General features: G+C 39.8%; 4 protein-coding genes across 7 annotated transcripts; 2 read left to right on the top strand and 2 right to left on the bottom strand.

Moving 5' to 3' along the window:
* The first annotated feature begins 1,382 nt into the window (after positions 1-1,382).
* On the top strand, positions 1,383-6,131 carry plvapa (plasmalemma vesicle associated protein a). Of its 3 annotated transcripts, none has more exons than XM_031563220.2 (6): positions 1,383-2,026; positions 2,989-3,064; positions 3,198-3,907; positions 4,035-4,233; positions 4,264-4,941; positions 5,047-6,131. In XM_031563220.2, the coding sequence occupies exons 1-6, from the start codon at positions 1,640-1,642 to the stop codon at positions 5,088-5,090; spliced, it is 2,094 nt and encodes a 697-aa protein (XP_031419080.1). In that variant the 5' UTR covers positions 1,383-1,639; the 3' UTR covers positions 5,091-6,131. The 3 variants fall into 3 exon arrangements, with proteins under 3 accessions (XP_031419080.1, XP_031419081.1, XP_012683433.2); XM_031563221.2 differs by having other exon boundaries at positions 4,324-4,941; XM_012827979.3 differs by having other exon boundaries at positions 4,035-4,941.
* Positions 6,132-8,593: 2,462 nt separating this feature from the next.
* ano8a (anoctamin 8a) lies at positions 8,594-17,750 on the top strand. Of its 2 annotated transcripts, XM_031562810.2 has the most exons (18): positions 8,594-9,432; positions 12,093-12,203; positions 12,356-12,488; positions 12,587-12,725; positions 12,822-12,918; positions 13,092-13,208; positions 13,325-13,452; positions 13,568-13,729; positions 13,827-13,979; positions 14,235-14,361; positions 14,556-14,611; positions 14,709-14,783; positions 14,932-15,621; positions 15,777-15,971; positions 16,140-16,271; positions 16,405-16,515; positions 16,780-16,963; positions 17,057-17,750. In XM_031562810.2, exons 1-18 carry the CDS (start codon positions 9,414-9,416, stop codon positions 17,389-17,391), a joined length of 2,964 nt encoding a protein of 987 aa, XP_031418670.1. In that variant the 5' UTR covers positions 8,594-9,413; the 3' UTR covers positions 17,392-17,750. The 2 variants fall into 2 exon arrangements, with proteins under 2 accessions (XP_031418670.1, XP_031418669.1); XM_031562809.2 differs by having other exon boundaries at positions 16,780-17,750.
* A 404-nt stretch (positions 17,751-18,154) lies between these two features.
* LOC105900634 (DET1- and DDB1-associated protein 1) lies at positions 18,155-22,116 on the bottom strand. The gene is made up of 5 exons (XM_031562813.2): positions 21,570-22,116; positions 20,497-20,577; positions 20,108-20,159; positions 19,648-19,709; positions 18,155-19,520 (listed from the first exon to the last, which is right to left on the bottom strand). Exons 1-5 carry the CDS (start codon positions 21,576-21,578, stop codon positions 19,416-19,418), a joined length of 309 nt encoding a protein of 102 aa, XP_031418673.1. The 5' UTR covers positions 21,579-22,116; the 3' UTR covers positions 18,155-19,415.
* A 774-nt stretch (positions 22,117-22,890) lies between these two features.
* On the bottom strand, positions 22,891-24,157 carry mrpl34 (mitochondrial ribosomal protein L34). Its single transcript, XM_012827870.3, has 2 exons — positions 23,895-24,157; positions 22,891-23,389 (listed from the first exon to the last, which is right to left on the bottom strand). The coding sequence occupies exons 1-2, from the start codon at positions 23,945-23,947 to the stop codon at positions 23,071-23,073; spliced, it is 372 nt and encodes a 123-aa protein (XP_012683324.1). The 5' UTR covers positions 23,948-24,157; the 3' UTR covers positions 22,891-23,070.
* Positions 24,158-24,284: the final 127 nt, after the last annotated feature.

A 24,284-nucleotide genomic window follows, 5' to 3' on the forward strand; every position in this document is an offset into this window, starting at 1 on the left:
AATGTATTTGTACGCAGAAATAAATCAAGTTCACCTAAATATACTGTATACTGCATACTTAATCTTCAGGAGCACTGTTTTTTTTTTTGTGAAACTGTTTCAGTTTCACAAATAGTATGTCTGATAAATGTCTCCATCTATTGGACAGAACTGAGAGGGAATAAGCTGCAATGTCAGAAATGAATATCATGGTTGCTATGTATTCAGTGTGCAATTTGTTGATGAATGTAAATGAATCCTCAGAAATCCCAAAATATATTTCAGAATTTATTGAGCCATAACGGATTATTCCAGCAAAACTGTATTTGTCCTGTCATGAAAATTGTGTTTGGTCCTTGTCCATAGTCTGGGTCTTTAGTAACAGTTTGCAAACACACAAAACATGTACACATATAAAACCAATAAGATTGTTTAAAGTATTAAGACGTTCAATTATCTATATATGTATTATCTGTATGTCCTGGGAAAAAAACACACTGGTTTGGTTGTGGGAAATATCTCAGACATGGATATGTAACATGTATACATTGTCTACACTGTCTCTGTTTCTGTTTTCTATATTTGTGAAAGGATGCTGTATCAGTCACATATACAGTCATGTGTGGAATATATGACCAATCGTGACACCCAAATATGTTACGTTATGTTCAGTTCAATACAAGCTTTTGTTTTGGATACACATAAACAGGATAGTTGGCTTTAATAAACAAATTTGTGTTTGGTAAATATTTCCTACATTTGTTCTGTAGTTTATTTAAAATTTGTCCTGACAGAAACTTGGAGACTTGTCACTCTGCCACAGTAAAATGAATTACAGCTTCCTCTGAAGAGAGGTCGGCATATTAACAATGCCTGGCAGGAAAACCCCTGGCTTTCATAATGCTCCCATTTCCCTGTGCATGTACGCCAGGCAGGCTGCATCCAACGTCACTGCCCAGAGTATTCCAACATCAAAGATAATGGTCCATCACTGATCACCTTCTCTGTTGACGTCCTTAAGTGTTTCGTCTCAAAATATATTCAGCAAAGTAATTAGCATTGTCTGTGAGCTTAGTAACATTCAATAAAACTAAATTAGATGTGATTATTCCCCACATGGCTTAAGGTAGTTATTTTGTTTCCAATATGTCAGTCATTAGCTAGAAAATATTCACTTTATATAAAAAAAGTATAAAAAAATATGTAAAAATGTATTAAATCGATGTATAAAAATGTCTTGTTTGAAACAAAAGAGGATCTCATAAAGGATACATGCAGGGTTGTGTGTTCTCTCACGGTGATGTGCGTGTCCAAAACGTGCCGGATCACATGTGGTGGCATGTTGTCAAACAATGGGAAGTCTGCTGGAGGCGCAGCACAGACAGCACAGACCACCCACTCCTATGGGCTGAGAAGTCGTTCTAGCCTCTCAGAATAATGTCCACGACCAGGGCGGACCAGGAAACACTCATGCAGTGGGAGGGGGGTTATGGTGGCATTCATAAACCCTAACATCACAAGATGTTTTAGACAAGTCTCAGAAAGCAGAAGTAAATGTATCTGCCTGTAGGGCATTGGGGACATCTCTAAACTGTAAGCGTTGTGGCTTTTATTTTACCCCTCGTAAGAGAGGTCCATTTGGACCTCAGCCTTCACAGAAATGTACAACAACGGCTACACTCAATCTAAGCTTGGTGCGAGTGCCAAGAAGATCCACAGGGCCAAGGGCAAGAGTTGTGGCTACTACATGAAAATTGTCTTCTTTTTCTCCTCACTGATCCAGACACTGATCATTGTCAGCCTGGTTCTTTTTCTGGTCTACGGGCAACCAGATGAGTCTGCGGCAGAGAAAAGACTGCAAGTGCTTGACCCAATGCACAACCAGCTCAACATAAGATACGGACACCTTCAGGAGGAGACCAGAAATCTTACCTGGAAACTGAACATAACAAATCGGGAACTGGAAATTGTGCACAGGAATATGACCACCCTACGGAAATTGGCCAATGAGTCTACTTCTATCATCACAACTCTTCAAAAGAAAGTTGTAAGTAATATCTGATCACTTTTAATTATTGCTTGATCTAACATTTAACATTATCCACAACAACTATCAAAGAAACTGCTCATGTTATTTAGTTTTGGTTCAACATGGATTTGAAAAAAGGGGATAATTTGAAGGGCAAACTGTTAAAGCTGCGGAATAAGTACATTGAGAGCAATTAAACCCAGGAAAAATTCCTTGTATGTGGAAATGTACTTGGCCAATAAAAAGATGATTCTAAAAGATGATTCTGAATAGTTCCAGCACCGACAACACTGTTCACCATACAATAAAACTGCAACTCCCATAAAGCTTTGCACTAAATCTACTGAAGAAGATATTACCTGTAAAGTCTTTGTTAGGACATCACTGTGGTGTTGCAATATTCCGGGTCTGATAACATCTCAGCTGGTTTTGAAGTACTGGAATATTTTTCCTGAACCACACAACCAGAATCTCAAATGCAGCCACCTCACGCAGCCACTTAAATAGAATCCCCTTTTTAATTTTAACCTGCATTGTCTATAAACTGAACCTCTTTGCACACTGCATTAAGATATCAAATTAAGCAAGTGCATATTTCAAGCATTGTGAATTTGAGGGATAATTCATTTCAGGTCCAGTCTGAGTTCAGTGATAGACAGCACACATTTTACAGTCATTTTTGTCTATAGCTCACTCTCACAAATCTTACGTCATACATTGCTTCTATATATTTAATGTGAGAAACTCTCTCATTCAAATCTCAGACCTTGTTGATTTTATTTTCATAGAATTAAGAAATTAACCCAAGTTACAAAATAATAAAAAATAAATCTTCATGTAGAAACATATATATTTTACTGACAGATCAGTGACATTTGTGTATGTTTCATTATTTGCTGTTTTTTTTTCTTCAATACACACCTGCATGGCCATTAAAATGGTTGTAACTGTTACTTCTATAATGCTAATTCACCATACAGTTTCAATGCCAAACGTCTCCAACACCAACATGTAATTGCCCAAGAACGCCATTCCCGCCATCTACTCAATCAAATGGTAAGCTGATCAAACCAACATACAGTCATTTTTGCATTTCAACATCCATCAGTATTTTATCATTCAATAGTATTTTATTATTCTTGCTGTCTAACACTAATGCTATTATTTTACCTTACAAATGTCTAATCAGGCCAGGTAATGGCTCTACAATATGAAAACAACCAGCTGAAAAGATTGCTGCAAATTGTGCAAGGAAATTTTTCAGAAACTTTTCAAGTTTTGAAATTGGAACTGGACAGTGAAAACAAGGAAAGGGAATCTCTGAGGCTAGAGACAATCAAACTACGGCAAGAGAAGTCCTCTGTTGAGATGGAGATCGAATTGTTTAAGAAGAAGTGTGAGGAGGACTTCATCAAATCTTTGGAGGGAATCCCAGACATCGCCAGGGCATTCCGGCAGAAGATTGAAACCTTTATCCCACAATTGCTCCCTTTCCACATAACCTGTGCCAAGCAGCATGATCAGCTGGTGCAGATTCGGGATAATTGCAGTAGCCTATCAACGGAGGTGGAGAACAAGTTTCAGCTTTACTTGAATGACGTTGGATACAAAGTTTCAGCCACAGCTCACAAAGTGACCCATCTCGAGGCAAAAACAATACATCTGGATAGGAATCTGAAGGAATGCAAACAGAATCTAAGTTCAATGGAAGAAAAGAATAAGAAACATTTTAGAGAGTCCCAGCAGAGTCATGACAAGGACATGCAAAAAGTTCTGCTGGAGCAAAGGAAACTGCGCGGAGCGAAGGAGCTGATGGATGAAACCCTTAGGTTAAAGGAATCAGAAATCAACATGCTAAAAGAAAAGATAAACACCTCTCTGGCTAACTGTGCACACAGGGTATGAGTTAAATGGCAATTACTTAACAAATTCAGTTCAGTAAAAAAATGAATAAATGTATATATTTATATATATAGGTAATAACATCTAAGACATCTAACATTTTGTTTTCTTACTATCTTTCCAGCCGCCACCACCAAAGCCTTTTCCGGGGAATTCATTTCCAGCTGGGGTTGGAATAGGAACAGGAGTAACTGGGATGGGGAATACAGGATCAAGTGGATCAAGCTCTGGGAGATTCCCAACAGGGGGAGGGCCAAGTATTCCTGGGTCTGGCAGATCAGCATTAGGTGGAACAGGATTGGGTTCAGGGCCCTTTGGAGCAGGCGCTGGTAATGCTGGGGCCTTTGGAACAGGCGCTGGTAATGCTGGGGCCTTTGGAACAGGAGCTGGTAATGCTGGGGCCTTTGGAGCAGGCGCTGGTAATGCTGGGGCCTTTGGAACAGGCGCTGGTAATGCTGGGGCCTTTGGAGCAGGAGCTGGTAATGCTGGGCTGGCCAGAACAGGGGTTACAGGAGGAATGGGATCATCAGGTTTAGGAGTAGGAGTAGGTAGAACAGGAGTGGGTGGAGCAGGGTTACCCTCATCTGGTAGTATGGGATCAACTGGAGCTGGAATAAACACAGGCTCTCTTGGAACAGGAGCCGGTAGAACAGGAGCAGGTGGAGCAGCGTTTGGTGGAACAGGGTTTGGCTCATCTGGAGGTATGAGATCAACTGGAACAGGACATGGTGGGTTTGGTTCCGCTGGCAGTATGGGGCCTAGTGGAGCAGGAGGCAGTCGAGCTGCATCTGCTGGAACAGGGTCTAGTACTGCAGGATTGGGGAACATGGGCTTTGGAGGAGCCGGATCCAGCAGAACAGGGCCGAGTGGGACAGGGTATGGAGGGACCGGGGTAGGAGGCACAGGTGGGTTTGGAGGGACTGGCTCAGCAGGAACAGGAGCAGGTCGAACTGGGTTTGGTGCATCAGGATCTGGACGAGCAGGGGGGGTTGGCAGTACAGGGATGTACGGAGGAGGCTTTGGCGCCACAGGTGAGCCTGACTGCTATGTTTGATGAAATGGACATATATATCAACATGTAAATACTGATGATATGTATAAAGTTTGAAGTAACTGGTATATTCTGTGATCCACAGACAACATCGCAAATCACTTGAGAGAGCTCCAGAAGTGGCAGTGAGCTGCGTAGAGGTGTCAAATGAGGAGTTCCCCACAGAGGAGAGTTCTACAGTGGTGAAATGGTGAAACTTGGGTATTATTTCCACATTACTTACAGAAATATACAGTGGATGAATCAAAACCTGAGCTTCAACAAAAACTATGTGGTTGTAATAATTACCCCAAATGTGTACACTACTTTAAGCCTGTACATTTGCTTTGCAGATTGTGTTGCATTTTCTTGAGAGATGTTAAACAATCTGTCTAAAATGTATATAAATATATATTTCATATATATATAAAGAATATTGCAAAATAAACAGTAATGTTGTAAGCTGAAAATGCACTCCACCATGGTGTTCATGTGTTGTAAAGCACAATGCATTCTGATATCTTCGAAAGAGGTACTGTTGATAATCTGTTATGTTAAGTGACTACATACCCCTTTGTAAATTCTATTGTCTGTTATACCACGAGAGTTTTAACATATGGGTTTTAATGATTTATCACACTACTTACAGTATATCCAAAATGCTTCACATAAGTGTTTTCTTAACTGGCTTTGGCATTAGTTAACATGAACCCTTAATTTCAGCATCAATATAACATATGGTAAATTCTGAAGTATATGTTTTTTTTAATGTTGACAAATGAATGAAATGTCAATACACAGTCAACTTTAACAATCATTAACTCTAATATGAGCAAAAATTAAAAGTGCAACATGTGTTTCTTGCTGTCAAAAAGACAATGTGATTCTGAAAACAGAACCAACAGACACTGCTTGTTTCCTGCACTTTAAAGCATTTCTCAAATCTGTCTGGACTTGGATAGGATTCAAACAAAATGCATTTACACCTGAAACTAGAATAATGACATTAAGAATGACTTTTTGCTGTTCCTTCATTATGATTACTGTAACATTATGTCATTATGGTCAGAGGGGAAACAGCAAATATAAAAACATTGAATCACTAATATTGAATAATGTTTTAAATTTTGCCTGGGTTGCATTACTCATCAGTGACTGAAGATTGTTTAATAAAATATTAATATTCAAAAATGAGTGTATCCCAGTGATTAAAGTACACAAAGTACCCTAAACACTGCTCCAATTACCACCCATGAATTGAAATATCTATAATAATAATAATAACACTAATCAGAAAATAACAAGAAGAAGAAACAAATAATAACCACAATTAATTCATATTTAATTATTGATTTTTCATTAAAATTAGCATCAGATTCTGCCCTAAAAGAAATCAGTTTGAGCTCACAATTTTCCTATTTTTAATCTTCCACAGTAGCCCATCCCAGGCACTGTTTCTGTTTTACAAAAATGTTTACATTGGTCAGACAACCCTAAAATGTAAAAGGACAATGGGGACGGATGCAGGAGTAATGATAATGTTTACAAAGCAGGGCAAGGGTCCACCAGTGGTCAGAGCACAGGTGCTGAGGCAGATGCTGGAAGGAAAATGTGAAAGCTGCTCAGCTGAATTCCCCCACGATTTTTTTTTTTTTTAGCTCTGGCAGTTTTACAACAATTGTTATTGTTTTGCGTCAATGGGAAGCAAGTATTTAAAACAGTGCCCAAGCCAGCAGAAGGGCTATAACATAAGCAAACCATTGCTAGTCCAACCCGCCCATTCACATGACAGGAAAGTTTCATAACATGATGGAGAGACAAATAAGGTCTCTGCCCATCACACATATCTCTGCCCATCCTCAAATATAGTCTTTCTTCTATACTTGGATTCCATATGTTCTTTCATACAAGGTCAGATACAAGTTCATAGTTTGCCTCCTCACTTATAAATCCCCTCCATTTATAATTACCCTTCAGTGCGTGACCAACACTGAGAACAATCAAACGCCTTTCCCATGTTGATCACTAGCTTCCTGTCAGAGAAAACACCGAATGAGGCCTCCTCCCCCTGTCCCCTGTCCCCACAGGGCAACTGGGAGCCAATTAATAAATAGTGAAGCCAAGTAAAAAAGGCCACTCTATCCTGTTTAAAGGATATCCTTTGTTTATGATACATGTTTTTCCTATTTAGCTTCTTTAGATCTTAACCTCTCTCTTAAGGGTCTAGGCAGCCACTAGAGCCAGGAATCTATCCCTTATCTTAAATTGGCATTTTTATAACAATATGTCCCCCTTCATCACACCAATATCTCCCATTAAGTTGCCATTTAAAATGTTGATTTTTATTAAATATTTTTACACCTCTGGAAATGAATTCCAGACAAGCATTCACTGCAGAATATCGCATTTATTTCGGCCTATAGTTCATACACTGTATTTGCAGCCTTTCTTCAGACAAGCGAAATAGATTTCTGTAGGTTGACAAGGTACTGTTGTAAGCATGTTGTGATATAGTCAGGGGCAAATCTCCATACTCCGCCCTCAACAGTGGAAAGGAAAGGGTGTCTTCCTTCCTTCATGGGGTCATAGGACTATGAGACCCTTTGTCTCTGGTTTCTACTGTTCCCTATTCCCGACAAGTCCTAATTGCACTTCCTATTTTTCCTGCCCCCTCTTCAGTCTCAATACTTCCCATGTGCTTAAGACATTAGGGGGCACAACCCTCCTTTTGTTGATTTGTCCAGCAGACGTCAACCCGGGAACCTTTGGGCTAGACGCAACACGTGTATGCGTTTTCCAGGTCAGGCTCAACCTAAACTGACCTTGAACCTATAGAGCCTTATAGAATTCCACTCAGATGCAGGCGTACAGTATCCCTCTGGATTTCATATAAGAGATGCTGTCATTGGTCATATTTTCTCTTGCTTTGGACTCTCCTTTCTGATTAGATCATTATTTTTCAGAACCAGAATTTTACATGTGGTAAACCATGTCTGCATTTTTAGGTATAAATATACATAAAAAATATAAAGCAAAACACAATTTAATGTGACTCAATGTGTTGCCAAAATATCAGTGAAAATTAGGCTGCTTACTGTGACTGCCCCCTAGTGTCCGACAAAAAAGCGCTTAAAGGGGAGTATTAAGGGGGAGAGTATTAAGGGGGAGAGTAACCAGGTATTCTTACCCCGGTTTACACCAGATCAAATGAAAACAAGTTGGAAAAGTTTTTATGCTGAATACGCACATTATGGGTAAAAAAAACATAGTCAACTGCTTCATTCATGAACAAAAGGTCAAAGTGAACAAAAACACTTGCACACATGTGTGTGTGTGTGTGTGTGTGTGTGTATGTGTGTGTGTGTGTGTGTGTGTGTGAGAGAGAGAGAGAGAGAGAGAGAGAGAGGTAAAGAGAGAGAGACAGAGAGAGTATTCATTCACTTTGTATGTTTATGTGTTGTATGTTTGAATGTGTTATTGTGCTATTGCCTGAATATAAAACATATCAGTGGAAACAATGGGAAGAATAAATGTTCCACAATATATGCCATAAATTAACTGGGAAATCACTAAAATATCTTGAACAAATCAATGCAATGAGAGAGAGAGAGAGAGAGAGAGAGAGAGAGAGAGAGAGAGAGAGAGAGAGAGAGAGAGAGAGACATATAGGGACACAACCAAGACCAAACATAATAGGTCTTAGTGCATTAAAAAAAAAATGAATGTCACTGTCACCGGAGAGACTTGATATTCAAATATATTCACTAAAAATGAAAGAGCATCAGTATCGGCCGAGATACGACTCAGGAGGATCTCAATGACGTAAGCAGACTGCAAGCAGTGGGGACACCCGCGACAGCAAGGGTATAGGGAGCGCGAGATGACTTTGCGATCGAGGAAATAAAACTCAAAGCCATCATGACACGAAGGAACACAATTTCTGAATGTGCCATGCTAAAGCGTAGCTGGGGTGTGTCGAGGGGAGGGGCTGAAGTTGATCGCTAATGCAAGTGTTCATTTCAAACCTCATCAGAAATTAATTGAATATTGAATTGTCAGACAGTTTAAAAATAAAAAATAAAAATGCTGACATTGGAATTGGCCAGTCGACATATACCTGCTACATTTTTACCAGTAGCCACTCTTTCTGGGCGTCCGAAGAGCGTTGTGAATAAAATAAGAATGTCTATTCAGATGCGTATTGCTGAAACTGCGTGACCTCGGTTCGCTAAATTATGAGATCACATAGGCTATGAATGACATTCACCTAGTCATCTCGGTGGGGCACTGTAGCCTACTCCATGCATTTCTTGCTCCAAAAAAGGATGTAGTATATCGCGGGTCGTGTCGTGAAAATGTAAAGGTCCTTGATTTATATGCTGTCAAACAGAGAGCACAACCACTGCAGCCCACGATGGAGGATGGTGGTAACAACATTGCAGCATGCTGAAGGAATGATGCAAAGCGGCGGAAATGTCTTCAAAGGTCCTGAGTGAGTATAGTGTTGACACCTGTGCATGAATAATTTCTATATATGTATTCATTCAATCAGGTGATTCACAGTGTCCCAAACGGGGACTAAGCAACTGGACCGTTACCTCCCAAAACACCTGCTATATCGACCTGTCCGAAGAATTGCAGTATTTTTATTCCTGCAGCAATGAATCGTAGTCGTGCTCAGGTTTTAAATAGCCTGCATCCTTCAAATCAAAATCTTTGCAACAAGTAGACTAAACGTTATAGTTCTTGGATATTAAGAATGGCCAATGATAGTCTGTAATAGGTATCATTGTTGTCTGTTAAAGTCAGTTGGCTGTATGTTGTTCAAGGGCGTTACATTTTGAAAGGCTAGGCGGAACAGAATAGTGTTTGTTGTATAATATCCTCATTTGCTTTGAAGTTGGCTGAAGCCCATCTTTTATTTAATTTGTATTCATCTCACAGGACACTATTTGGCAACACTGCTACAATTGGCTCGAAAGTTATGCGTAAAAGAAAAGAAAACGTACAACTTTAGAGAAATGTTCAGTATACTTTCGAAGCCTTTCGTGGTTAATTGTTATGAGTTGTAGAATAAATTAAAATACATTTTCAGCTATCATATTGTGTTTCTGTAACGATGCCGTTACAACAGAGACACGTAACTTCTAAAACGGCCCAGTCTGCGGACCTCAAACAAAGCTGTAACTTTAAAAAGCAGATAGCATTTTGCAAAAAGCATTTACACAAAGCTGTGTACTGATTTGTGTGATGCAGACTGATTTAGTGCCCAAATAGTTATGTCTTTAGTTGAGGCTGAAAGGAAAATCCATGCGAACGTATCTCTCTGACCCAATTTTGAATATCAACATCAGATGCTTTATCTCTCATAAGTCTTGTGCTGGGTGACTCCCTGATTATCTGATAACCCAAATCAACAGATGAGAACAACTTCCCCTCTGCAGACTCAGGTTTTTTTGTTTTTTGTTTGCCCTAGACAACTCATGCACCAAGTTAAAAAAAAAAGTTTCATGCCTAGCAGTTATAGTTATGACAGCCATTGGTAACCATTTCAGTATGATAAGATCCACTCAGTGGATCATTGCATTTGACATGAAATAGCAGTCTAGAGGAAAGTGAAAGCCGTACAATTACTCATAAAATTACAAGAATTTCTCATGTTGCTTTTCAAAAACTGCTTAGTAGATATTACCCGTCAACGACATTTATCACTGTCAGCAGTTTTGCAATAGGTGGCAAAAACAAAGCACTTTTGGCCATCTGAAAATGTCAAAAATGCACATAGTAAGCAGCACTTCCACTTTCCAAGGCATTCGTCTTTGGTGTGTCTGTTATTCTTCCAGTGTTGCTTCAAATCCTTAAATTCACACTAATGCATGCCAATGTGAAATGTTAAAACTAAACTTCATCATGTAAACTTAGTGGAAACAACTGAACATAATCCGGTGTTGACCCATACGCGTTGCAGGCAACTCAAAAGGCAACCAAAGAGCACACACAGACCCTAATCCTCACTGTCTTTTCAATCCAAAGGCCACGTGATGTGCCAAGTTGTGGATGCCATCTGTGTTTTTCTAATTGAAACCTTTTGACATACACAATGAAAACAGATATAAGCACAAGATAAGCTAGGTTTGCTTAAAAGCTAAATATAATTATTTAATACAGCTATCCAACACACAGAGTATGTTGACTTGTCTATGAGTTGTCATAAATTTGTCGAAAGCTATACAGTCACTTCCTAAGTGACTGAAGGACTAGGCACTACATTGTGTATGTGATAGAGAGTGAGGAATTGATTGGATTATAAAACACAGGACATACATATGAGTTCCAAGGGGGAAAAAACAGGCTGGGCCTCGGAGCTGGATATGGACTCTCTCTGACATCCTCGTGCAGCCATGCCATACAGTAGATCAAATCCTAGAGAACCTATCGGGGGAAGCATTGCGATGACACATTAAATGTCTGAGAGATTACTTGTGAAGCTGGGTGATGGTTCACTAAACCAATTCAAAGGGACATAACTAATTCTAGCTGCAACCAATGAGACCAACACATTCCTTACAATTATGTTACTGCACGCATGATTTACTGCAAATGTGTTATGTAAAATAATGTGCTGCCATGCCTGAATTTTATACAATGAGTGTCACCATACTATCATACCAATCAAGAATATTCTTTGTCAACTGTTTGAATGCTACATTATCTTTTTTCTGGTTAAGCCTGTTTCCTTTGATGTGGTGTCATTTGGTGTTGACCTAATTAAGATGAAAAATTTGAATGGTTTCCTGTGGTTGCCCTACATGCAAAGGTTTCAGTGGTGAAAGTAGTTGTGGGCAGAAGGCCACGATTTTCGACCTGGGTTTTCCATTGCAATATTTCCTGTGTGAGAATGAATGTTAATAAATAAGAATGCCCGCTTAACACTTTTAATCAATAGAAGAAACGGTGAAATTAGGAAATGGGTGGCATGATGAAAATACTCAGGTTGTGGCACAGTTATGACATTCACAAATAAGTCTCATTCTTGCAACTCAGGTGAGATGTGTTGTAATTGGCACTTGAATCATGGGATAGACATAATGAACCTCATGTAGTGTTGCCCTGCACTGACATGTATCTCTCTTTTCTGCCTACCCGTTCAAGATAAATGGTTTGGGAGGCGGCTCTCTCAGGCCCGAGAGTACATCATGTATCACAAATCCCGACTGAAGCCGGTGCCCACTGAAGACTGTGACATCGTCATGACATTCCCAGGTGCTGCTGTAAAGACATGCCATGATCTGCACTAATAACAGTGAAAATGGTCCACGTCAGGGCAATTTTGTTTTGATATATTAGTACACATGCCTACTGTAGATTTGTCAGTGAAAATAACTACTGTGTTCATGTGCTCTTCCTCTACATAGATGACATAGATGACCATACTTTGTTATGGCTTCTCAACCAAATTAGACTGGGACTCCCACAAATCATCGTTCACATAAGACACCATAAACATATTCGGGGCTTTGCTTTCTTCATTACCACCACTTTTGAGAAGTAAGGTTGCACTCAAAGCTAGCAGTAGTATTATTTCTAAACTCAATTCCTTACCTAGATCTTGTGAATGTGTACTTATTGGTAACAATTTCTTGCAGCTTGTTAAGAGGGGCAGAGCAAATAGGGATGCCCAAACAGGTCAAATCCCAATATGGAGGTGGGACACGGCGATTTTCATGTGAAGAGGACACTATCTATGAAAACATAGAGAGTGAGCTATGTTTTTTCACATCACAGGTGAGTTTATTTTTTCCTCATTTCTGCTGTAAGGCAGACTATTCGTCATGTGAGTTTTAAGGTCTGTTTGCAATCTTCTTGTGGGTTATTTTTCAGGAACGCCAGACTATCATTAAGTATTGGCTGGACAATCTCCGAGCCAGACAAGGGGATGTCCTTCACAACATTCACTTCCTGGAAGGCCAGCCAATAAGTATGTGGTATCTGGCCACAATACTCTATAAATCTCTGGCTAATTTGTAATCCTGTATTATAATATGTAATATTATATAGTTACCTCACACTACAATTCCATTGTTATATCCTAAAAGAACATTCAGTAATTGTGTAAACCTTACACCAAAGTATTGTGTTTATTTCTTTTAGTACCAGAGCTGAACGCAAGAGGTGTAATCCTTCAGATGTTCCCTCTACATGAACCGCGGATTCTCAGCCAACTTATTACCTCCTGGGTTCAGGCTGTCTGTGAGAGACAACCCCTTGGTGAGGCCTACTTCCTATGCCTGATATAAAAAAAATTATCAGCTGATGAATTTCCACTACACGTGCCATTTTAATTTGGTTCCTTTGATCTCTCTGTGCTTTCCTTCCTCTGCTAGATGACATCTGTGGTTATTTTGGGGTTAAGATTGCCATGTACTTTGCCTGGTTGGGGTTCTACACCAGCTCCATGCTCTATCCTGCGGTTATTGGCTTACTGCTGTGGATGCTCTCAGAAGCAGATCAGGTGAGTAACGACATGCACCCTGTTAAGACTGTCAAAGTGAAAGTCAAATATTGCTCCAGTCATGGTAGCGCACAGCTCACCAATGACATGTGCACACTCAACTTCCCATACTCAGAAAAGCCAAGACATCTGCTGTGTCGTATTTGCCCTCTTCAATGTCATATGGGCGACACTCTTCCTGGAACGATGGAAGAGAAGAGAAGCAGAGCTGGCATTTCAATGGGGGACTCTTGACACCCCGGCAGAGTCCATTGAGGAGCCCCGACCACAGTTTCGAGTAAGACCAGCCACACCCGACTGCCATGCTCATCCTTGCACATCTTTGTTTTTCCACCTGAAACTTCAGACCATTAAGGAAGATATCATTTCAACAGGGCGTGAAGCGCTATAGTCCCGTGACTGGGTGTGAGGAGCTCTATCACCCTCCCTGGAAGAGAAATGTGTTCCGGTGGCTGGTCAGCCTCCCCGTCTGTCTCCTCTGTCTGTGCTTTGTGTTCTTGGCCATGTTTATCTGCCTCGAGCTTCAGGTAAGAGAAGCAGACAGTCTTCACTGCCCTCGGGCTCCAGGCAAGATTTTGAATTGTCGTGTTGAGCAAAGAAGAATATGACAAGATCACTTGCTCTTGTGTTTTGAAATGTCATATTTCATTACATTTGCCTGTGTCAGTTTGAAATTAGCTGTGGACAGCATGTTTGGTCTTGTTTTGGTTGACCCCGAAGTTGGCTGTTAGCATGGCATGGGCAAGGTTATCTTTTACTTCACAGTGTCTCCATATTTCCAGGAGTTCGTAACGGAAATGAAAGAGCTACCCGCCATCAGTAGATTCTTTCCCAAAATCTTACTTGCTGTAACAGTAACCACGTGTGATGAAGTATACAAGAAGATAGCCCTTTGGCTTAATGACATGGGTAAGATGTGAACCACTGAAGGAAATAACTTAAGAACTCTGATTGTAAATGTCAGTTTGTTTGTTTTAAACAGTATTTGGTCAGGAATGGCTTTAAATTATAGTTTGCATTTATTTAAGAGTTAAGGAAGCAGGTTAAATGACACAGCCATGAACTTGACAAAAGCATTTACGTATTTTCTTTTTTTCTGATAGAAAATTACAAACTGCAGAGTGCCTATGAGAATAATCTCATTATCAAACTCGTCTTTGTAAGTGAATCTAACAATATCTTCTAATTTACCAATGTTCACTATGCTAATTGCACTAAATCTCTAACAACTGCCTCAAAATATTGCTTCACTTTAGTTTCAGTTCATAAACTCATACCTAAGCCTATTCTACATTGGGTTCTACCTCAAAGATATGGAACGGCTAAAAGAGGTAAGTGGCAATTAGATGATAAAAACAGAGTAATCAACTATACTAGGAAGTTGCCTTGTAGTACTCTATAATATGAAGTCAAGGATATTCAAATGAATGTTTGTACAAAATAGGAATGGAAACTGAATAAACTCATTCTTCTATACAGATGCTGGCCACTCTCTTAATTATCCGTCAGTTCCTGCAAAATATTAAGGAGGTGCTACAACCCTACCTGTATGAACACCAAAAATTAGGTGAATTCACTTTAAGGACCCTGTGGGAGGTCCTGCAGACCTCCGTTTTCAAATATGGACGTGCAGTTTTAAGGAAGGCATGGTGGACCGGTGAGGCTCTGGATGAAAAGAAGAAGAAGAAGGCAGATGCGTCTGGGAAGCCTGAGAGGATGGAGAGGAAAAATCTTCTGGCTGGATACAGAAACACACAGGCTGAGGAAGATGACGATGAGAATATCCTCAAACAGAGGAAGGTCAGCTTCACCAAGAAGGCGGTGGTCAAACACAGAACCCCTGTCGTGAAGGCTGGGCGTAGCTTCCTGGACGATGGCAGTCCCACCCTTGTTGAGGAAGGAGCAGACCCTGACTCCATTTTTGACTCCATCTGTTACAGTGATTCTGACACAGACTCTTCGGAGGTCAGCAAGGATGCCCCAGGTAATTCTAACCCTGTATCTACGTCATCTGGGTCAAAAGACAATGTTGTTCTCCCTCTGAGACAAAAAGCAACTGGCGCTTCAGAAACAGAAAGCAAGAAAATATCCTGGATGGTCCCACCAGATAAAACTGAATCTACCACCCTGACCCAACCAGAGATTGAGAGCTGCATGCTGACGTATGAGGTATGCTTGTAGTAATATCAACACTTCTTTTATAAATGATATGGTCCACTATAATGAATAGTTAAAAATCCTTTGTAGCTGGCAGATGTAAAGTAAGTGGTCTCCGTATATGAGCTGTTGTGACTCCTGTGAGTTGTTTTTTTGGCTTTAATCAGCAGGACACCCTTCAGGATTACCAGGAGATGTTCATCCAGTTTGGATACGTTGTCCTGTTTTCCTCTGCATTTCCCTTGGCAGCCTTGTGTGCTCTTATCAACAACATCATTGAGATCCGCAGTGATGCTCTGAAGCTCTGCACTGGTCTGCAGAGGCCTTTCAGCCAGAGAGTGGAAAACATTGGCCAGTGGCAGGTCAGCAGTATACCTGGTGCTCACAACTGTCCAGTATCTTACCCACACATTTAATAATGTGATTAGTATTAGATTAGATTAGTGAGTAGAATTATTTAGTATGGCGGAAAAGAATAGGAGTTCCCTGGATACTCTTTTGAAATTGTCTTTGTGTCTCTTTCTGAGCAGACAGCAATGGAAGCAATGGGTCTGATTGCCATTATAGTTAACTGCTACCTGATTAGCCAGTGTGGTCAGATCCAGAGGCTGTTCCCTTGGCTGAGCCCTGAAATGACCATCATCTCCATCGTTATACTAGAGGTAAAGGCTGTTACTTAAACAATGTTACATAAAGCACACATATGATTTGGCTAGATTTGGGTGTTAAATTAAATTCCCATATTTACTCTTAATATATTGATTTTGAGATTACTTTGTGCATTTTTTTCTCCAGCACTTTGCCATTCTCCTCAAGTATGTCATTCATATGGCCATACCTGATATACCTGGCTGGGTTGCAGACGAGATGGCCAAACTCGAATACAAGCGTCGGGAGGCTTTGAAGGTGCGTTTAGTCTCAGTCTCACATAAATTAATAAACCCACAAAAGTGCTAATAACCACAAAATGTTAGATTTGTGGGGGGGGGGGGGGGGGGGGGGGGGGAGACCTCAGAGAAGACACATAACCCTCTGTGGAAAGAAAACATTACATCAAATCATGTAAGGCAAATTAAAATGCAAACATACTGTATATGGAAATGCTGAGATTCACCTAATATGTTCAAGTAGCAATGATTAAGAAACTACATTTGTGTTGGTCCCTTTCAGCGACATGAGCGTCAGGCTCAACAGCAGTACCAGCTGCAGCTGAGGAAGAAGAGAGAGGAAGAGGAGCTGAAAAGGGCCGAACAACAAGCCCGGCAGGAATGGGACCAAGAGAAGGCCGGGACTCCAGAATCCCCTGCAGGCGAAGACCCCCAGCATGACAGAGGGCTAGGAGTAGGGAAGCCTGGTGGGGACAAACCTAAGAGACCCAGTTCACTGTTGACCAGTAATAATGTAATGAAGCTGAAGCAGATGATGACGCCCGGCTCTTCTCCCACAGGCAGTGAACCCAAACTCCCAGGATTCCTCAACTTCAAATTCCTCAAAACTCCCGAGATGAAGAAAGACCCTGCAGCTGCCGTTTCCACGGTTGCAGCAGCCTCTTCCAATCAGGAAAAATCACAGTCTCCAAGCAAGTCCTTCAACCCAGGGAAGCTTTTCCATTTTACCAAGTCTGACGGGACAGATCAGCATTCTAAAGCAGTGGACAGCATAAAGACCACCAGTGTGCAACAATCACACAACCAGAATATAACACCAGAGCAGCCGCCCTCCCAGGAGGAAGATGCTGAAGCGTTCACAGATTCAGATACCAGCCCTTCCAAAAAACTGTGAAAATTAGAGTCCTCATATAGCTATGTATGTCTAGCAGCAATATATACGCAGTGGCAACACTGTAGTGCCAACCGATACCTTAGAATGTTAGCTTGCTTGAACAAGGCATGAAGAATTCAATGTAAAACTATAAACGTATGTATAATTGCATGGCACAGAACTGTTAAATACGCACAGAACACTGCAGTTGATCATCTCAGTGTTGATCACCAACACATTCCATATTTTTTTGTGCAAATTATTGAAAATATTCCATGAAATATGTATGCTGTACATTTTTTGATGAATATAGTTTAAAGACATTCTATTTTTCACTGATGTTTTTTTATTTACAATGATCAAAATAAAAAATACAAACTACTGTTTTTTTAAATGATAAATGATGCTATATAGTACTAAATAAAAAAGCGTTTTTTGTGGAATGTAGTGGGATGGAATACCATGATTAGCAGTGAATAACTAGAAAAATGCGAACAACTGTTAAGATCTTACTTTGGTGAAAATAATTTTTAATGAAAAAGATACATTCAGTACTAGACGATCAGTCAATATACTTTGTTTTTCCTACTTCAGCAACAAGTATATTTTGCATAAGGATAGCTCCCTGAAAAAAATTCCTTGGGTCTGTTAAAGTTGAAATACAAGATAATTTTAACTGCTTTTAGGCAACTCTAATGAAAATGTCTGACCACACAATTATGGTCAGATTCCTCACACAATGGAAAAGCCAGAATGAGACAGAATTGAAAAAGCATAAAAAAGATGACAAAATAAAGTATGTTTATTTAAAAATTCCAGCTTAAGTATAGTCTGATAAAATCCTTCACGAATGTCTGATATAGTTGTGGGTGACCAGAATAATGAGGGGTTTGTGAATTTCACATAATTGTAGCCTACACCTAAATTGTGATACTGATAAAATTCAATAATACCAACATGTATTGTCACAATGTTAAAATGCATTGTAGGACACAGGAAATGAAGAGGGTGAAGAAGCATGACCACCTTGCCCATCTTCACCAAAGGCCTGGCAAACATGCATGTTGCGTGTTATTTTAAGCAATCAGTAGAAACAGTGAGCAAATGACTACTGTAAGCAATCTTGGCAGTGGCACTCTGGTTTTTGCGTGCTACTCAAAACTTTTAAAGTCTAGAACAAAGACAAAAAAAACGGAGTGTTGTCAGACTTCCATCAGATTTCCATTTGGTAGGATCATGAGATACACACACACACAGAGGCATGAAAAAAAGCTATTGTGTTTTGTTTTTTTAACAGGTCTACTCTCCCACATAATGTATTTATATCCCGCACAAATTAAACCAACACTTTCCAACACTCATTAGAAGGATTACTCAAATGATTTAATTAAGGCTCATAATCAACTGCATTGTGTGTATGCATATCAAAACATGCCACGAAAGTCAGGAAATATTAGCACTGAAAAACACCAGAGTTAAATACGTCTAAGAAATATCGGCCTCTAACAAAACTCAGGAGCTGGACAGTGAGAAGACCTAAACACTTGACATGTAAACTCAAGCAACACTGCTTTCAGTATTTTAAATTAACATCTCTTGTGTACAGAAAGAATGGTACTTTATTCAGGTCTTCAATAAATTACTGAATGGATGAGAACAAGACAAAATATTACAGTGTGCTGAGCAGGTGCCGTCAGCCAAGGAAGGGCTACAGACCAGACCAGACCTGGTCAACATATCTTGCCAGTACTCCTGGACACTCAGTCAATACAAGACAACTGAGAAGAAATTAAATTTGTTGTCAAATCATACAAGACATTAAGCACACTGGAAAAAGTGAGAGTAATGAGTTGCACTTAAAGAAAAAGAAACACACTGAAATCTCAGGAAAACAAATCAGCTTCACAATCTCTGAGATAAAGCAAGCGCGGCTTTATCAATTGTCTGTATCCGCGGTCTTGGCCTGTGTGCTTGTTAATCCTTAAACGGCCACATCTAGGTGGTGGCCGCTTACATGTGGTGAAATGGAGTAAACCGGAAGACGATTAGGAGTCCTCGTTAAGCTCACGGCTGCCGGTCCGAGCGATTTTCCTTGGAGGAGCAGGGCTCTCTCCTTCAGCTTGTTCCTGTTCCCGTTTCTTGGCTGCATTCTGTAGAAAAACACAGGAGTGAAATATACATACTGTCAATCACTGTTCAAGGGAGGTAGGGAGTGGATTCTATTCAATCCTTCCACAAGACTGCAAAAAGGACTTTTGTGATGAAATTTTGACTTACTTTCTTGTCCCATTGTTGATGAAGGTATCGCAACAGAATGTTTGTTTTCTCAGTGACAATGACTGTTAAACACGAAAGCATGAAAATGTTGGTTAACATATGCAGGATTAATTAAATTCATTGTTTCTTTCTGACGAAGATAAGAGCATGAAATTGAAAGAGGGACTGTCGGGGACAGAAACAATTGCTGGCTTAATCAGGCCAAACTATTTATTCCTTAAAAGCTTGATCTTTAATAGACATCATGAAGACTGTAAAGCTAAATTAACCATTACAACAGAGTAAGACATAGAACTGATTACACATAATTCAGCAGAATGTGTTTGGCTTCCTGAATGAGGAGTATTTACAATTGACAGTGATAAACACATTTATTTAAATACATTTCAGATTCATTTAAATTTCAGATCCTCGTCACTTGAGAACAAAACATTTCTTTATTGACCAATGTGCTACTCACTCTGTTCTGAGGGAAACTCGCGTGTTGGGAGATAGACAGAGGGTCTCCTATTCTGAAGTATGAAGTGTGGGTGAGCAGGAGAAAATAAAAATATCAAACATATTAGAAAAAGGCAAACACAGCATAACTGCCTAATTTAGTTCAAAACACCAGATAAGCATCATATCTAACCACTGAATAATTTCACTTCATGTATTAATTAAAAAAAACTAGGCTTCCATTCCCCAGGCTGACCTTTTTACTTCATCACCCTGCTTGTCAATTAGAATTTTAAACCACTCTGTACAAAATTCTGCCCTAGACATCATAGACATGATACAAAAACACATGATGGAAATGATACAAAAACAGTCAGGCCCACGAGCTGAGGGCTGGCTTCAGACACTTACCGATGTTTTGCACACCGAATCTGAATGAAACTTGCTGAAATTGCTTTTATTGTAGACTGGCAGTCCTTTTAAAAAATCCGCCTGGAAGAAAAATAAGCCTACATTAAGTATCAGGTAATTGCCACCTTACCTTCAGGAGCTAACTAACATTAAAAACTCAAATATTTACAAAAATGTCAAATGTGCTCTTTTCTCTTCATTGACCTTAAATTAGTCCTAGTAAATTAAGTAAGCGGTATTTACATAGCCATTGTTGCAAAGAGGGCATTGGGTTCCAACCTTCAAAATGTCCCAACATAGCACATCATTGCCTTGGCATACCACAGTTGAATTCTGCTTTAATTTAAGGCTCAGGCCTAAAGTACAGAGGTCCGTGTCACTGATAATGTGTGTAACTGGATAGTTTGTCATATGTGTGTAGTGCAATGTTATATAACAACATGTGAACGCCAACTTATTTCACATACAGGGACATGCCAAAATGCCTATTATGAGGTGTTGCTTAATGGATAAGATCAGAACAAAGTTGAGTTGTTGATGCAACAGATTCTACACTCGCAAATGCCTTGTAAACACAAAGGCTACGAGCTGTCGTAACAGCAACAGGCAGTCAGCTTGCTAATAAGATATTTAAACTTCTGGAACCCCACCTGTCACAAACACCCACAGATAGACTAACGCTAGCTAAGCTAGTTTGTGTACTGAAACAAACCAACTAGCTTGCCAACATGCCATTTGCATAGTAGATATCGCTTGCTAGTTAAGAGATTATTTCTAGGTTTAAATCAAGAGTGTTAAATTACCATGTGCACTGTTTCGTACACTTTCAGTGTACCCTTAAACTTCCAGATAGGCAGTTAAAGTTAACTCTGGAGCATATCCAGCTAACCAACCCAAGTAGCGAGCTTTAGCAGAAAATGCAGGCATAACGTTAGCTAACGAGTGAGCTTGCATGTCCACACTGTTATGCTATGTCAGATGAAAAACTCTGTGAAATGTTAGCTTCTGATTCTCAAATTGGAAATAAGCTTAAGCAATATTCACTGAAAGGCTGAGGCGTTTGGTTAACTTACCTTATCCATGACTTGAAGATTTCGTGTAGCGTTGGCTGACAAGTTGGATATTTTAGCTGTTCAATGTATAGTCAACGCTAGCTGACAAGGAAAGCATTTGTAACGTTAGCTATCTGACGTTATCTACAACGCCACATACACCCAATCCGCTATGCCACACGAAAGCTTGAAGCTTGATCCAGGGATGGCTAGTATTAAGAAATATTAACAATGACGAGTAACGACCAAGGTATTGGTCGTTCTCTTAATAGCTAGGTAGCTAATTTACCTAGAACGTGGTCATTATTCGACAACAGGAGAAGGTTAATGTTGCTCGCTAGCTAACGACACAAGTCATCGCGATCACTGATTCTCATTATTTAGCAAAGGCCACATTCAAAACAGTCTCAGTGTTGCCTTTTTTCTAACAGTGACGCCACCAGAAAATATTATATTTATTTAGCTAACTAACGGGTATAGAGTAATGCAATTGTCTGGCCCTATCTGGTTGATATAGCGTGCTAGCAATCTTCACCCTCACCCTTCTCCTAACAGGGTAAAACAGCTACTACTACCGTCTGTGGAGGGAAATGCACATCCAGTGAGATTATGACGTCACTGTTCTGCGTTCAAAAAGATTTAACAATTTGCCTACAACCTCTCTTCAGTCTTCTATTGCTAATATTTTGAGATGATCAACATTATTCATTTTTTCCCGTGATGATACCCATGCAAGAATTTAACTGCATTATGGGCTTTTGTCTATTATCTTCCAGTTTTGATCACTTTGAAGATTAAGAGCCACTTTCTGCAAGATTCAGGCAGTTTACCATAAGGGCTGATACATTACAGTTTACAACTTTTTTCTGTGGCAAAACCTATGTTCTTTTCATCTTTGGAACCCTTCCTTGGAAAATTCCACCTAGCAGTTCCTTTATAAACACATGAGATTAGTCCTCTACTATACATTCAGTAAAATTGTTCATTGTTTACACCATAAAAGTACCAAACACCATTTATGTATATAGATGAACGGAATAAGAGAGGCCTGGTTCTGCAGGCAATTAGTGCCCCACGTTAGACTCAACAATGTGGATATGTTGCAAAAGTCTCCAGGCCATTCATTAATCAGTCAGCATTTCAGGGAGTCATAATGAGGGTGAACAGAGATATTTGAAGGTCCTTCATCCTGATTTCCCATTTTCTTCATATTTAGCCTCTAGCCCTCTAAAGAGCCACTGCATTTCAGAAGGGTTTCAAGGATTATAAAGACATTATTTATGTTGACCATATATGTACTACTGAAAAATCTATCTATCTATGTGACACACAGGACACATCATTTTATTGTAATTTATATTTCTTTATTTGCCAAGAATGAATAACTCACTAAACATTACAGAGATCCTCTTTCCCAAATAAACAAATCTAACTGTAGACAACTTGTTCAGTCCTTCAGAGGGTAATGTGTTAGGCAAAACAGCTTCAAAAATAGTCTTCAATCAGTCCATTCTGATGGCTCTCAGTGAGTGAGAGACTTTCGTCCTTTCAGCATTCTCCGCAAAATCACCTCAATTCCTCCTCGCGTGCTGAGCCTTTTGATCCAGCCATGGGTCCTTTTCCGTTTTATATTCTTGGGTTGGTATTCAGTGCCTCTCTTCACAGTGCGGATCTGCTGATGCTGCCAAGGGAGTTGCTTGAAAACTCCGGCTCCTTCAGTTTTTGTAAAGAGTAATCCCCTCCGAGACACCCTCTGCTCTGCACCAATATGCAACTGTGCCCATCCAGAAAGAGTTTGCTGCGGAGATGGAATCACTGATGGGGATTTCGCAAGACCTCCACTGTAACAACAAACAGTCATTAGAATGATTTCTGTCCTGTTATCAGATGCTCCAAGAACCATATAAATCAGACCAAATAAAAATCACAACACAAAAATATAATACTAAACAGCTGGTGATGGAATATATAACTCCTCCATACCTAATAGTATACCTACCTCATGTTTTTATAATGTCTTGTGTGAATTGCACAACAACATAACAATTGCCCTTTAGGAATCAATAAAGTTCTCTCTCTTACAGAACAACAATTACAGAATCAAGAGGATGCCATACAGTAACACCCTTGACATCTGACTATAGACGTGACAGTCACCAGTTACATACTGTAAAGCTAATTAACGTAAGCTATACTGGAAAAATGAGAATTGCTAGCCGATAATTTCTAAATATGTTAAGCTGATTAAACTACTGGCAACATGGAAACATCTTTACTTGCTACTAGCAAACTTGCTATATGCTATCAGGAAACCACCAAGATATAAGTACATTGTGATTAACCTACCGCAACAAGGCCAACCCACTGAACCGAAAAAACGTCGATTTAAAAATATTCATTTTAGTGAGTTATCGTAGATTTGTCTAATACCAAGAAAAACAAATCTAACTATGATGTACACACGTTTGTGTCATGCCAATGTCACCATCTTTTTTATCTACGTTGTGAGATTTGTCTTCGAGAAGTACGCCAAGTCATGTGCCTTACTGCAGCCTACTGGATGGGAGTGTAGATTGTCCAATACCGATAGTTTGGACCGATACGTGACAGAATGAATGAGAAATCTAGTGGCATGATTAGATACAAGCATAATTCTAATTTCCGGGTGAACTCTCTTACTTATTTCTGGTAAACTGTTCTTGCTGGTGGACATAAACAAATGTATTATTGGGATTG

Source organism: Clupea harengus, chromosome 25 (assembly GCF_900700415.2).
Source record: "Clupea harengus chromosome 25, Ch_v2.0.2, whole genome shotgun sequence".
NCBI lineage: Eukaryota > Metazoa > Chordata > Actinopteri > Clupeiformes > Clupeidae > Clupea > Clupea harengus.